Source organism: Eucyclogobius newberryi, unplaced genomic scaffold (genome assembly GCF_026437365.1).
Source record: "Eucyclogobius newberryi isolate DKJ021-1_F unplaced genomic scaffold, fEucNew1.0.hap1 SCAF_20, whole genome shotgun sequence".
In the NCBI taxonomy this organism is placed as follows: Eukaryota; Metazoa; Chordata; class Actinopteri; order Gobiiformes; family Gobiidae; genus Eucyclogobius; species Eucyclogobius newberryi.
The window spans coordinates 5,446,661-5,461,798 of record NW_027315835.1 but is presented as its reverse complement, the minus strand read 5'-3'; the positions used below and the strand labels follow the sequence as shown (position 1 = coordinate 5,461,798).

The window sequence follows — 15,138 nt, the reverse complement described above, 5'->3', positions numbered from 1 at the left end:
ATGTCAAAAAATAATATTAAAGTTCTATCTATTGTAAATACTCTCTATCTAGAATCCTCCAGTCATCACATTTCAGCTTTTATTTGGGAAAAATAATAAAAAAAAACATCACAATGTACAATAAAAGATCATTGGACGAGTCGACTCACCGTAATAATAATTGCTTTGACTAAAATAATCATTAATTAAACATTTACTGCACATTCTGACCTTTTCCTCTGCCAAACCTTAACAACTTCTGCCATTTAGCGCGCTAGCCTCACCGTAGCAGCCGAATAATCCAGAGTAGTGCTTTGTGCTCGGCCTTGACTTGGTCCAGCGGTCGGGCCGGTCCGGGATATCGACAGGAAGACGGATCTGGCGCTGGCTTTCTGGACCCGGCTCGCGGGATCGGAGCGGCGCTCGGGCCTCGGTGCCGCTCTGATCAATGCAAACGGCGCCTCGTGATGGATGAGCCTTCGCACAGAGTCACTCACGCCGCCGCCATTAATATTTAACTCATTTAAAAAGCGTTTGACTTCTGGGACGTGGCTGACGCGCCGCCATTTTATTCCAGGACATTTAAAGGAGACAAAAGGCAGAGCAGAAGAACACAAGAGACAGTGAACAGTACAAGAGCACGACACCAAACGGATCCATTTATTGTGTCCGTGGCAGGAGTTTTGAGGCCCAAATACATAATTCTGAGGTGGTGATGTTAAAAAACACCTGTAGCACTTTGTTGATCTCAGTCGAATATTCGTTCCAACAGAATTCTTTCCGTGTGATGTTGTGAAGGACATTTATTTTCCCATTCGTCGTCAGTCAAAACAAAATAACCCTCTCTTTCCAATTTCTTTATTTATTTTATTTATTTTATTTATTTTATTTATTTTATTTATTTTATTTATTTTGTTTATTTAATTTAATTTATTTAATTTATTTTGTTTAATAGTATTGATCTATTTTGCATTTATATATTAAATATTTGCCTTTTATTTTATTTATTGTTTATTTATTTTATTGTATTTATTTATTTTATTGTATTTATTTATTTTGCATTTTATTTATTTATTTTGCATTTTATTTAGTATTATTAATTATTTTATAGTATTCATTCTCTAGAATATAACATTTGACTTATTATAATTTAATAAAACACATTTATGAATATAGACCAGAAGCTCAGAAACAATGAAAATAATGTTAAATCAGGTTTAATGCTGTTTATTTGAACAGTTTGTCATGTTATTGCAGCTAATTTCACTAAAATGTACTGTTTTTAGATTAAATATTGTGTCAGAAATGATATCTTGAAGTCATTATTATTCAAAATAATTTCAGTTTAAGATTTTATTATTTTACCAAGTTTTCCTTTATTATATAAGAGATTTAAAGAGACTTGCAAATAAGATAAATAACGTTTAAAAACAGAATTATATGCAGTCGTACAACACAGGAGCAAAAATATACAGTACATACGGCAGAAAAGTACTAAGCGTGTCTTTAAGCGAATTAATTGAGGTTTAATGATCAGACGAATGGGACACGTCACATTTCACTCTCGTTTAAACTTTACAGCAGAACTTGTATTCATTTTTACTCATAATCAGCAAATTTTGTAGCATTTTTTTTCGATAAATCTGGAGAGTGAAAAACAAAAACTGCAACGCAAGTGACAATTTAAGACCCAAACAAATCTAATCCCCGTTCACATGACCTGTTTTATCACTATATTTTTCTTTTCCTGACACTTTTTATGTCTTTTTACTTTGTTTCTTCTATTGTAAAGCGTTGTTGAATGACAAAAGCGCCACATAAGCTTGACGTATTCTTATTGTTCTTATTATTTATTGTAAATGAGTCTTTATTTAACCAGGAAACTCCTAAATTGAGCAGCGTCTATCGGGAAATGCAATTCAAACTCTGAAAAACCAACAAAATACAAATGCAAATCACATTTAAAGTTGACAATGTTTATTATCGTGCTTCAAAATGCACTTATTGTTTTAATTGTGGCACAAAAATGAGTGGTTCACACTTGAAAAAGACATAATTAAGACATGGAAGGAAAGGGATGCGTTTTCAAATTCTCCCATTTATTGCACAGCGCCGCCATCTAGTGACAGGAAAGCAGAATGCACTTAAAGAAGGCTGATATTATTGCTCAAATATGGCTAAACAATCGAAACAACCTCCTGTTTTTATTGTAATACGAGCATTTAAAAGCTTAAAGATGATGTTTTAACAATTACAAGTTTAAGGCGACACGCTACAGGCAAAACTATGTATTTTTTACATTTAAATGTTTAGTTTTTTGGTCTGTTTTCTCGCAACAAAAGATGTTTTATTATTTCAGCTGTTTAAAGTGGATCCTACACACATCAAACTTTAAAATCTTGAACTTGATCTTGAAGCCTGATTTATTAAAGTTTAAACTCCGAAAAAAAAAAAAAAAATTGATTTTAATTTTTTTTTTAACACCAATTTTCAGTAAATTTTCTCAAATACTAAATAAAATGTACAAAATCCCCTTTCTGTTTGTATATAATTTGTCAACGAAATGAAGCACAAATATGTGTAATTGTGTTGATTTTTGCATCAAATTCCATAAAATGTTTGAAAAAAAAAGATAAAAACATTGGAATACATCTTTTTCTTACAATCGTAAAAAACTACCGTAGAAGTTTCAAATCGTCTTACATTCTTTCCCCTGCAGCGCGTCGCCTTAAACTCATTTGCATTTTTGGCTAAAATTGGTAAAAATCTCAACATTGTGATCAAAGAAATGCCTGAAACTTGTTTAATGGACAAATTCAAATATTCAGCCGACATTTCAACACATTAAATTGTTTTGCACACAATAAAATATTAAATAAAAGACTCAAAATGACAGAATGGAGTCTAAATTAAATAAACACTTTGTCCATAATTACTGTATTATTATTATTTCTTTACAACAAAACAAAAAATTAGAAAAACTTCAAATTTTTCAAGTTGGAAATTTTTCAGTTCAAACGGATGAAACAAAACACAAACGTTATGCCTCAAATTTATCTTCAAGTATGTCATATATCTGTAAATAAAATGAAAAACTATCAACATTTCTGAGCATTTGTCCGGTAATTTTAAAAAAAATCTGGATTGAACCTTCATCAAATGTTACGTGTCTGTCAAAACCTCAATTAAATCCATTTTAAAAGGTAAAATACAGTATTAAATGTGTTTAAACCGAGCTTAATCATGATCACTTTTGCCTCCATTCTGTGATTTAGAAAGTATTTGTTTGCACACTTTTAAGAGGGTTTGACTATATAAAGGCGTTTGCATCAGGAAGGGCATCTGGCATAAAACCTACACTCAAACGCTCCACTTTAGCACATTAAGACGTCCGTGTAATGATATATTTGAAATGAAAACCACTAAAGGTGCACCGTGTAACTCTGTCTATTTATCACCTGTGTATTTAGAGTTACAGATGTTTTCCGTTTGCCTGGAATGTTTCGCAGTGCGGCATTAAACGCACAATTATTCATCCCTCATTCGTCCAGGAGAGGGCGGCGGCTACAGCGCTTCAAAGTCCGGGCGCCGTTTCTTTAAAAAAAAAAAAAAAAAAAAAAAAATCAAGATGTTTTTCGACCGCCGCCCGGATGTCACTTTCAATCTGAAGGTGCCGGTGTGAGACGCTGCAAGCGTAAACGGCTCTGAGTGGAAGGAGCCGCGCCCTAGGGGAGGAGTTTTAACGGAAGCAGCTCGGACATTTGTTTTAGGTAAAACCCTCTACTTTACTTTTACTACACGACATTTGCGAGCGAGTATTTGTACTTTTTACGCCGCTACATTTTTCAAAACATACATATAAAATCCACTAGAAAAATTAAGAAATTGATTGGAATTGCTTCTGCTGACCAAAGATTTGCGCATTTCGTTATCAAAATCACCACATTTAACGCTCTAGAAGTTCTCAAAATCTGCGTATAATTTTTAACTTTTTACTCTTGAAGTCAAATCATCAAATCAAATCAAATCAAATCAATTTATTTTTGTAAGGCCCAAAATCACAACAACAGTTGCCTCTGAGGGCCACAGGGAGAAATGAATCAACAATGTCTGTGGTGGCGATGGAGTCAGACAATGTCTGTGGTGGCGAGGGACGATGTCCCAGGGTCCTCTGTCCTTAGACTCTCCTTCTCGGCCAGGAAATGTAGTAGAAGTAATTTTGTTCTGAAAACGTTTACTTTAAGGGCAAATATTATGCACCATTTATACTGTTATTAGTCTTTAAACCTGCTCTTGACTATCTTTAGTTTGGCATTTCATGATTTAGAACAAAAAAAAGTTTAAAAAGCAAAACTAAAGTAACATCTGTAAGCCCTCTACTGGCGGAAAAGGGAATTACACAGGTTAATCATGACCAGCTGGAAGGTTTTCTCAGTCAAAGTTACATCGCGCACCGTCAATGTTTCACTTACAATGAACCAAAAACAACCAAAAACACTTTTGGTTCAAAAACTCAACGAAATGAAGCACAAATATGTGTAATTGTGTTGATTTTTGCATCAAATTCCATATCTTTAAATACGCGAGTGCAGTTTTATATATTCCTGTTAAGACAGAAGTGAATCGTGAATGTTTGAAGACCATAAAATAAGAGTTAAAAAGGTAAATAATTCTCTTTTAAAGCTGTACGATTCTGCTGAAGTCAGACACATTCATGCAAACATAAATGATTGAAACATAAAAGACGCAACAGGAAAAACAACAACAATGTAAACATCTTATCACGGGAATAAAACATCGAAAACCCTGCATAAAAACAAAGTGCTATGTTCGTTAAGACTCGCGACTCGTTTGGGGCCTCGGAGGATCGTGTCGGGGAAACGTTCGGGGGGAAAAGTCGTCCGACGTTCCGCATCGGCGTCCATTTTGTCTTTGTCGGATTAAAGAGAATTTGTTTTTTTTTATTTGCGGGTGAATCTTACGGTCCTGCGCGTGTCCGAGTGAAGCTGCGGAAGCCGTGGAAGGAAAAGCTGAAGAGAGAAAAGCCGTGTGTACATTTTTACACTATACTCAATTTTGTAAGATTTTTATTACTATCATTAAAACAAATTAATAAAAACGTGATAGTTACATTTCTTTCAAATGTCCGAAAGTATTTAAAAAAAGGGTAAATTGTGGCAGAACAATAAACTCGGCCTCATTTACACTCAACTTTACACTCAGAACCTGCACTTCCTCTTCCTCTGGAGTTTGTGGAGTTGTTTAGAAGTGACGCAGAGGAAGAAGAATTCAGTGGATTTAGTGATTTGGGGTAAAACTGATGCTTTGCTAAACTTGTTAGCATGTTCTTTATGCTATAGTTATCTGAATAACTGTTCATATGTTACGCTAACATACCAGACACTTACCACAGTTCTGTCTGTGACTCATGTAGCTGAAGGTGTTAGCGTTAGCATACGTCATGTAGCTGAAGGTGTTAGCGTTAGCATACGTCATGTAGCTGAAGGTGTTAGCGTTAGCATACGTACACCTATTCACCATGTTCTCTCATCTGTTATTATTTTAAACTGCATTTACAGATGAAATGTCTGTTCTTGGTCTTGGATTTTAGCAAATACATTTCCCCAAAACTGCGACTTATACTCCAGTGCGACTTATATATGATTTTTCTTCTCTGTTATGCATTTTTTGGCTGGTGCGACTTATACTCCGGGCGTGGCCGTCCCGACTCACCTGTGTCCCATGCCGCGCTGGCTTCAGATCTGCAGGTTGATGAAGGGAGCGAAGCCGAGCACGTCCTGCAGCAGCACTAGCGCCCTCTGCAGGGGAGGCTCCACGTCCATCTCCACGCCCCGCCTCCTCAGGGGCTCCAGGCTGTGCTCGGACACGTTGTGGCAGTGGTTGACCTTGAGCGAGAGCAGGCGAGGGCAGTACTCGGTCAGGGTCCTCCAAAGGACACAAGAGGTACACGGGGGTCAAGTATATTTGTACACGGTATTTACAGAGCGTCTGAGGGCCGCTCTGACCCCCACCTGATGCTGTGGTCATTGAGCCTCACCTGATAGTGCGGTCATTGAGCCTCACCTGATGCTGCGGTCATTGAGCCTCACCTGATGCTGCGGTCATTGAGCCTCACCTGATGCTGCGGTCATTGAGCCTCACCTGATGCTGTGGTCATTGAGCCTCACCTGATGCTGTGGTCACTGACCCTCACCTGATGCTGTGGTCATTGTGGTCATTGAGCTTCACCTGATGCGGTGGTCATTGAGCTTCACCTGATGCTGTGGTCATTGAGCTTCACCTGATGCTGTAGTCATTGAGCTTCACTTGATGCTGTGGTCATTGACCCTCACCTGATGCTGTGGTCATTGACCCTAACCTGATGCTGTGGTCATTGAGTTTCACCTGATGCTGTGGTCATTGAGCTTCACCTGATGCTGTGGTCACACTGAGCTTCACCTGATGCTGTGGTCATTGAGCTTCACCTGATGCTGTAGTCATTGAGCTTCACCTGATGCTGTGGTCATTGAGCCTCACCTGATGCTGTGGTCATTGAGCTTCACCTGATGCTGTGGTCATTGAGCCTCACCTGATGCTGTGGTCATTGAGCCTCACCTGATGCTGCGGTCATTGACCCTCACCTGATGCTGTGGTCATTGTGGTCATTGAGCTTCACCTGATGCTGTAGTCATTGAGCTTCACCTGATGCTGCGGTCATTGAGCTTCACCTGATGCTGTGGTCACACTGAGCTTCACCTGATGCTGTGGTCATTGAGCTTCACCTGATGCTGTAGTCATTGAGCTTCACCTGATGCTGTGGTCATTGAGCCTCACCTGATGCTGTGGTCATTGAGCTTCACCTGATGCTGTGGTCATTGAGCTTCACCTGATGCTGTGGTCACACTGAGCTTCACCTGATGCTGTGGTCATTGAGCTTCACCTGATGCTGTAGTCATTGAGCTTCACCTGATGCTGTGGTCATTGAGCCTCACCTGATGCTGTGGTCATTGAGCTTCACCTGATGCTGTGGTCATTGAGCCTCACCTGATGCTGTGGTCATTGAGCCTCACCTGATGCTGCGGTCATTGACCCTCACCTGATGCTGTGGTCATTGTGGTCATTGAGCTTCACCTGATGCTGTAGTCATTGAGCTTCACCTGATGCTGCGGTCATTGAGCTTCACCTGATGCTGTGGTCACACTGAGCTTCACCTGATGCTGTGGTCATTGAGCTTCACCTGATGCTGTAGTCATTGAGCTTCACCTGATGCTGTGGTCATTGAGCCTCACCTGATGCTGTGGTCATTGAGCTTCACCTGATGCTGTGGTCATTGAGCCTCACCTGATGCTGTGGTCATTGAGCCTCACCTGATGCTGCGGTCATTGACCCTCACCTGATGCTGTGGTCATTGTGGTCATTGAGCTTCACCTGATGCTGTAGTCATTGAGCTTCACCTGATGCTGCGGTCATTGAGCTTCACCTGTCGCTGTGGTCATTGAGCTTCACCTGATGCTGTAGTCATTGAGCTTCACCTGATGCTGTGGTCATTGACCCTCACCTGATGCTGTGGTCATTGACCCTCACCTGATGCTGTGGTCATTGAGCTTCACCTGATGCTGTGGTCATTGAACTTCACCTGATGCTGTGGTCACACTGAGCTTCACCTGATGCTGTGGTCATTGAGCTTCACCTGATGCTGTAGTCATTGAGCTTCACCTGATGCTGTGGTCATTGAGCCTCACCTGATGCTGTGGTCATTGAGCCTCACCTGATGCAGTGGTCACTGAGCTTCACCTGATGCTGTGGTCATTGACCCTCACCAGATGCTGTGATCACTGACCCTCACCTGATGCTGTGGTCATTGACCCTCACCTGATGCTGTGGCCATTGTGGTCATTGAGCTTCACCTGATGCTGTAGTCATTGAGCTTCACCTGATGCTGTAGTCATTGAGCTTCACCTGATGCTGTGGTCATTGAGCTTCACCTGATGCTGTAGTCATTGAGCTTCACCTGATGCTGTGGTCATTGACCCTCACCTGATGCTGTGGTCATTGACCCTCACCTGATGCTGCGGTCATTGAGCCTCACCTGATGCTGCGGTCATTGAGCCTCACCTGATGCTGCGGTCATTGAGCCTCACCTGATGCTGCGGTCATTGAGCTTCACCTGATGCTGCGGTCATTGACCCTCACCTGATACTGTGGTCATTGAGCCTCACCTGATGCTGTGGTCACTGAGCTTCACCTGATGCTGTGGTCATTGACCCTCACCTGATGCTGTGGTCACTGACCCTCACCAGATGCTGTGGTCACTGACCCTCACCTGATGCTGTGGTCATTGACCCTCACCTGATGCTGTGGTCATTGAGCCTCACCTGATGCTGTGGTCATTGAGCTTCACCTGATGCTGTAGTCATTGAGCTTCACCTGATGCTGTAGTCATTGAGCTTCACCTGATGCTGTGGTCATTGACCCTCACCTGATGCTGTGGTCATTGAGCTTCACCTGATGCTGTGGTCATTGAGCTTCACCTGATGCTGTGGTCACACTGAGCTTCACCTGATGCTGTGGTCACACTGAGCTTCACCCGATGCTGTGGTCATTGAGCCTCACCTGATGCTGTGGTCACTGACCCTCACCAGATGCTGTGGTCACACTGAGCTTCACCTGATGCTGTGGTCATTGAGCTTCACCTGATGCTGTGGTCATTGAGCCTCACCTGATGCTGCGGTCATTGAGCCTCACCTGATGCTGCGGTCATTGAGCCTCACCTGATGCTGCGTTCATTGAGCCTCACCTGATGCTGCGGTCATTGAGCCTCACCTGATGCTGCGGTCATTGAGCCTCACCTGATGCTGCGGTCATTGAGCCTCACCTGATGCTGCGGTCATTGACCCTCACCTGATGCTGCGGTCATTGAGCCTCACCTGATGCTGTGGTCATTGAGCCTCACCTGATGCTGTGGTCACTGACCCTCACCTGATGCTGTGGTCATTGACCCTCACCTGATGCTGTGGTCATTGTGGTCATTGAGCTTCACCTGATGCTGTGGTCATTGAGCTTCACCTGATGCTGTGGTCATTGAGCTTCACCTGATGCTGTAGTCATTGAGCTTCACTTGATGCTGTGGTCATTGACCCTCACCTGATGCTGTGGTCATTGACCCTCACCTGATGCTGTGGTCATTGAGCTTCACCTGATGCTGTGGTCATTGAGCTTCACCTGATGCTGTGGTCACACTGAGCTTCACCTGATGCTGTGGTCATTGAGCTTCACCTGATGCTGTAGTCATTGAGCTTCACCTGATGCTGTGGTCATTGAGCCTCACCTGATGCTGTGGTCATTGAGCTTCACCTGATGCTGTGGTCATTGAGCCTCACCTGATGCTGCGGTCATTGACCCTCACCTGATGCTGTGGTCATTGAGCCTCACCTGATGCTGTGGTCATTGAGCCTCACCTGATGCTGTGGTCATTGAGCTTCACCTGATGCTGTGGTCATTGAGCCTCACCTGATGCTGTGGTCATTGAGCCTCACTTGATGCTGTGGTCATTGACCCTCACCAGATGCTGTGGTCACTGACCCTCACCTGATGCTGTGGTCATTGAGCCTCACCTGATGCTGTGGTCACTGACCCTCACCAGATGCTGTGGTCATTGACCCTCACCTGATGCTGTGGTCATTGACCCTCACCTGATGCTGTGGTCATTGAGCTTCACCTGATGCTGTGGTCATTGACCCTCACCTGATGCTGTGGTCATTGACCCTCACCAGATGCTGTGGTCACTGACCCTCACCTGATGCTGTGGTCATTGAGCCTCACCTGATGCTGTGGTCATTGAGCCTCACCTGATGCTGTGGTCATTGAGCTTCACCTGATGCTGTGGTCATTGAGCCTCACCTGATGCTGTGGTCATTGACCCTCACCTGATGCTGTGGTCATTGACCCTCACCTGATGCTGTGGTCATTGACCCTCACCTGATGATGTGGTCATTGAGCTTCACCTGATGCTGTGGTCATTGAGCTTCACCTGATGCTGTGGTCACACTGAGCTTCACCTGATGCTGTGGTCATTGAGCTTCACCTGATGCTGTGGTCACTGAGCTTCACCTGATGCTGTGGTCATTGAGCCTCACCTGATGCTGTGGTCATTGAGCCTCACCTGATGCTGTGGTCATTGAGCCTCACCTGATGCTGTGGTCATTGAGCCTCACCTGATGCTGTGGTCATTGAGCCTCACCTGATGCTGTGGTCATTGACCCGCAGACACCCCGTCAGGTCCAGCCGCTCCAGCTCCCTGCAGCTCTTGGCCACCGCCTCGACAGCCTCGTCCGTCACGTTGGCGTTGACCGCCAGCGAGACGCTCCTCAGCTTCACACACTTCCTGGCGAGGTAACAAATGGCCTCGTCCTTGAGCTGTCTGCAGGCGGTGAGGTCCACGGAGCGCAGCCCGCCGCAGTGGTCCGCCAGGCTGCGCAGCGACAGACTGTCCACCCACTCGCAGTGCGCCAGGCCCAGGTGCGCCAGGTGCGTGCAGGTGAGCGACACGGCCACCAGGGAGCGCCGCGTGAGGCAGGTGCAGCCGCGCAGGTCCACGCGCTGCAGCTGCTGGTTCTGGCCCACGACGGGCAGCAGCTCCGAGTCGCTGACCCAGTCTGAGCAGCTGTGCAGGGACAGAGACTGCAGCACGCGGTTGTCTCTGAGCATCGAGCAGAACGCCTCGCGGGGCACAGAGGGGCCCAACTGCAACACAACGTGCACACGCCGTTTACAGGGCGAACCGGGCCACGCGCTCGTCATCACGGAGATGGAAAGTATCGCTTTGCCGGCATTTTACATTTCCATCTGCCCCGAACAACTGTTGCTCTTTCTTTTTCTATTTATAGCTATGGAACATGTGTCTGCACTTTTGTCCTTAAAAGATGACAAGAAATGAATGAAATAATAGATTAAATAGCTTCAATTTCACAGAAACGTGTTTATAATAATGAGAATTCCTCACACCAGGGTTTTTCCAGGGCCAAAAGTTTTTAATACATGATAACTATAAACTCAGTCGTGTTACTACAGGCTCTGCTCCACAAGAAAAGTATAATAATGTAGACAAATATTTCTATGGTGATTATTCTAAACATCCACAGCTCTGCAAACTTAAGAGAACACGAGTGGCTTTTGCACTAAAGTGTTCAAACAAAGCTAAATACTGTCCTAAAGATGTGAGGCTTTTGTTGATCGTCCTAAAAGAAGAAATCTTATGTCTTTCAAGGTTTTTGTGAGCAATAATAACACCTGTAATAATAAAAGAATAAAAAGAAATGTCATAGTGTGCAACATTTCCACATGTTACTCCACTGAGCTGTGTATTTGTGCATAATTTCGCCCATATTTTTGCCTTTAGTTAGTTCACATTTGCCGTCACATATTCTTTCAGTCTAATCCGACATGTAGGCTTCTGCCAAACGAGCCATTTTCATCACAGATCAATAAAGTCTGAAGCAATATATCTCCCTCTTGTACGACGTGCACCTTTTGTCCTACTTTCAGACCTTCAGACCAACTTTTAGACCTTCAGACCAACTTTTAGACCTACTTTCAGACCCTCAGACCTACTTTCAGACCCTCCAGACCTACTTTCAGACCTTCAGACCTACTTTCAGACCTACTTTCAGACCTATTTTCAGACCCTCCAGACCTACTTCCAGACCTTCAGACCTACTTTCAGACCCTCAGACCTACTTTGAGACCTACTTTCAGACCCTCAGACCTACCTTCAGACCTTCTTCCAGGCCCTCAGACCTACTCTCAGACCTTCAGACCAACTTTTAGACCTTCAGACCAACTTTTAGACCTACTTTCAGACCCTCCAGACCTACTTTCAGACCTTCAGACCTACTTTCAGACCTACTTTCAGACCTACTTTCAGACCCTCCAGACCTACTTTCAGACCTTCAGACCTACTTTCAGACCTACTTTCAGACCTACTTTCAGACCCTCCAGACCTACTTTCAGACCCTCAGACCTACTTTCAGACCCTCCAGACCTTCAGACCTACTCTCAGACCTATTTTCAGACCCTCCAGACCTACTTCCAGACCTTCAGACCTACTTTTAGACCCTCAGACCTACTTTGAGACCTACTTTCAGACCCTCAGACCTACCTTCAGACCTTCTTCCAGGCCCTCAGACCTACTTTCAGACCTTCAGACCTACTTTCAGACCCTCAGACCTTCTTCCAGGCCCTCAGACCTACTCTCAGACCTTCAGACCTACTTTCAGACCAACTTTCAGACCCTCCAGACCTACTTTCAGACCCTCAGACCTACTTTCAGGCCTTCAGACCTACTTTCAGACCCTCAGACCTACTTTCAGACCTACTTTCAGACCCTCAGACCTACTTTCAGACCTTCAGACCTACTTTCAGACCCTCAGACCTACTTTCAGACCTTCAGACCTACTTTCAGACCCTCAGACCTACTTTCAGACCTACTTTCAGACCCTCAGACCTACCTTCAGACCTTCTTCCAGGCCCTCAGACCTACTCTCAGACCTTCAGACCTACTTTCAGACCCTCAGACCTTCTTCCAGGCCCTCAAACCTACTTTCAGACCCTCAGGCCTACTTTCAGACCTACTTTCAGACCCTCAGACCTACCTTCAGACCTTCTTCCAGGCCCTCAGACCTACTCTCAGACCTTCAGACCTACTTTCAGACCCTCAGACCTTCTTCCAGGCCCTCAGACCTACTCTCAGACCTTCAGACCTACTTTCAGACCTACTTTCAGACCCTCAGACCTACTTTCAGGCCTTCAGACCTACTTTCAGACCCTCAGACCTACTTTCAGACCTACTTTCAGACCCTCAGACCTACTTTCAGACCTTCAGACCTACTTTCAGACCCTCAGACCTACTTTCAGACCTTCAGACCTACTTTCAGACCCTCAGACCTACTTTCAGACCTACTTTCAGACCCTCAGACCTACCTTCAGACCTTCTTCCAGGCCCTCAAACCTACTTTCAGACCCTCAGGCCTACTTTCAGACCTACTTTCAGACCCTCAGACCTACTTTCAGACCTACTTTCAGACCCTCAGACCTACCTTCAGACCTTCTTCCAGGCCCTCAGACCTACTTTCAGACCTTCAGACCTACTTTCAGACCCAGACCTACTTTCAGACCCTCCAGACCTACTTCCAGTCAATTCAGACCTACTTTCAGACCTCCAGACCTACACTAAAACGCCCTCCCGCCGCGCCCTACCGACCGTGGAGAGCTGGAAGTCCCGGCAGTTGGCGAGGTAGAGCTGGACGAGGGCGCGGAACTGCCTGGAGACCCTCTGCAGCTGCACCAGGGTCTGCAGGGGCACGTGCGACAGGACGTGGGGCACCAGCACGTCCTCCCAGGGCAGGTCCAGCAGGTGGCACCTGACGGGTCGCAGAGACATCACGGTCAACACATTTGAAGAGTCGTTTTAGTTTTCGTCAATGTGGGAAATACATCAGGCTGTATTAAGTGACATTAAAAATAGCTGCTACCGCTAATGCCACTACCTGTTAAACACACATAGGGTCAACATTCAAGCTTATTTTATTATATTTAACTGTTTAAGACTCTGCAAACAATGAAATATATCAAATGCAACGTTCGTATTGTAATTACACTGTTATTAATCGTAAATAACCACAGCAAAAAGGTAAAATGTATGAGCTGGTTATGCATGTTCACTTTTTTGTTGACCATATTTGAGCAAGCTATTGTAATTATACTGTAGAATACAACTGCATGTGTTAAAATCATTGAAATGTTATTATAGATGGACTGGAATTGGAAAATTAAGAATTTAATGTTAGAAAATGGTAATAACATAACACAAAGAGGTTAATTAAAACATTAAAATATATGTATACATGCTTTCTACACACTCTTATTTAATATAAAGTTCCCCGCAGTTCTGATTATGCACGATGACGCACGGTTGAGTTATAGATCATTTAATGTATAGCTGTCCAGGCGCAGCAGAGACAGCGGCTAACGGCGGCTAACAGCGGCTAGCCTCGAAGCTAACGCAGCATCTGCCCGCTTTTTCTAAATGAAAACGCGGATTATAAAAGTGACTTACTCGGCTTTGCTCGCGTCTTTATCCATGTTGACTGAACCGTGTTGTCGGGAGATGTCAGGGGCGAGTTTAGCTTCACGTTGTCCACAAAACTAAGCTAAAAAGCGCTAGCATTTTACGAGCAAACGAGCCTGACCGGAGACGTGTTCAAGTCACACGGGAAACAACGCGACTACAATAAAATATTACGAGGTTAAAATTTGAATTTGTTACGTTTAGCCACTGTTTTGACTAAATTACACATGTTTTAATTTTAGTGTTTAATAATATGTTTGTTTAGTAAATATATGAAGTGTAAAATGAAGAAAAAATACAGCGAAGATGTAAAAACGATTTGTGAGAAGTGTGCACTTTACGAGGTGTATGTGAACTCTGCTCTGGCGTTCTTCCGGGTTGAGGTAAATAACTGTAAAACATTTGTATTAAAGGTTTTGGTTGAGCATAAAATAAGAAAACATGTCATATAAATACTCGCTGACAACAATCAGATAATGCAAATATGTTAATTATAGTTAAAGTGGCATCAAATGAACCGATTCCGTCCTGTACTTGTATTTTAATTGCATAAAATTAGGACTCATCATGGCAAGATGTTATTACAATTTTCTTTTATTAAACCCGAAAATAAAAATAAAACAAAAACAAATTCATAAATATAGAGAGAAGGCCTTTTAAGTAGTTTCCATATTTTTAATGTATATTTCTAATGTTTATGTTATAATCCTTTATAATTCCTTACAGAAATGCATGTTCAAACAATAAAATTACTAAGAAATTCAAAACAAAATTGAATATATATATATATATATATATGTATATATATATATATATATATATATATATATATATATATATATATATATATAAAGTGCTTTATAGATCAGGAAAAGATGCATTAAATTCACAATACAAACAAATTTTAAAAAAAGAAGATAAAATGTACTTAAATAAACTCGTATGCACAGCTCGAGGCCTGTGTCTTATTATCAATATGTTTAAAAAATAATTATTAATTAAGTCCTATACTGTATTTATTCATATTATCAAAG

At 43.1% G+C, this 15,138-nt stretch overlaps 1 protein-coding gene across 1 annotated transcript; it reads right to left on the bottom strand.

Moving 5' to 3' along the window:
• Positions 1–1,841: 1,841 nt before the first annotated feature.
• On the bottom strand, positions 1,842–14,231 carry fbxl15 (F-box and leucine-rich repeat protein 15). The gene is made up of 5 exons (XM_072456680.1): positions 14,093–14,231; positions 13,238–13,397; positions 10,220–10,722; positions 5,713–5,925; positions 1,842–5,009 (listed from the first exon to the last, which is right to left on the bottom strand). The coding sequence occupies exons 1-4, from the start codon at positions 14,116–14,118 to the stop codon at positions 5,736–5,738; spliced, it is 879 nt and encodes a 292-aa protein (XP_072312781.1). The 5' UTR covers positions 14,119–14,231; the 3' UTR covers positions 1,842–5,009; positions 5,713–5,735.
• Between the last annotated feature and the right edge of the window lie 907 nt (positions 14,232–15,138).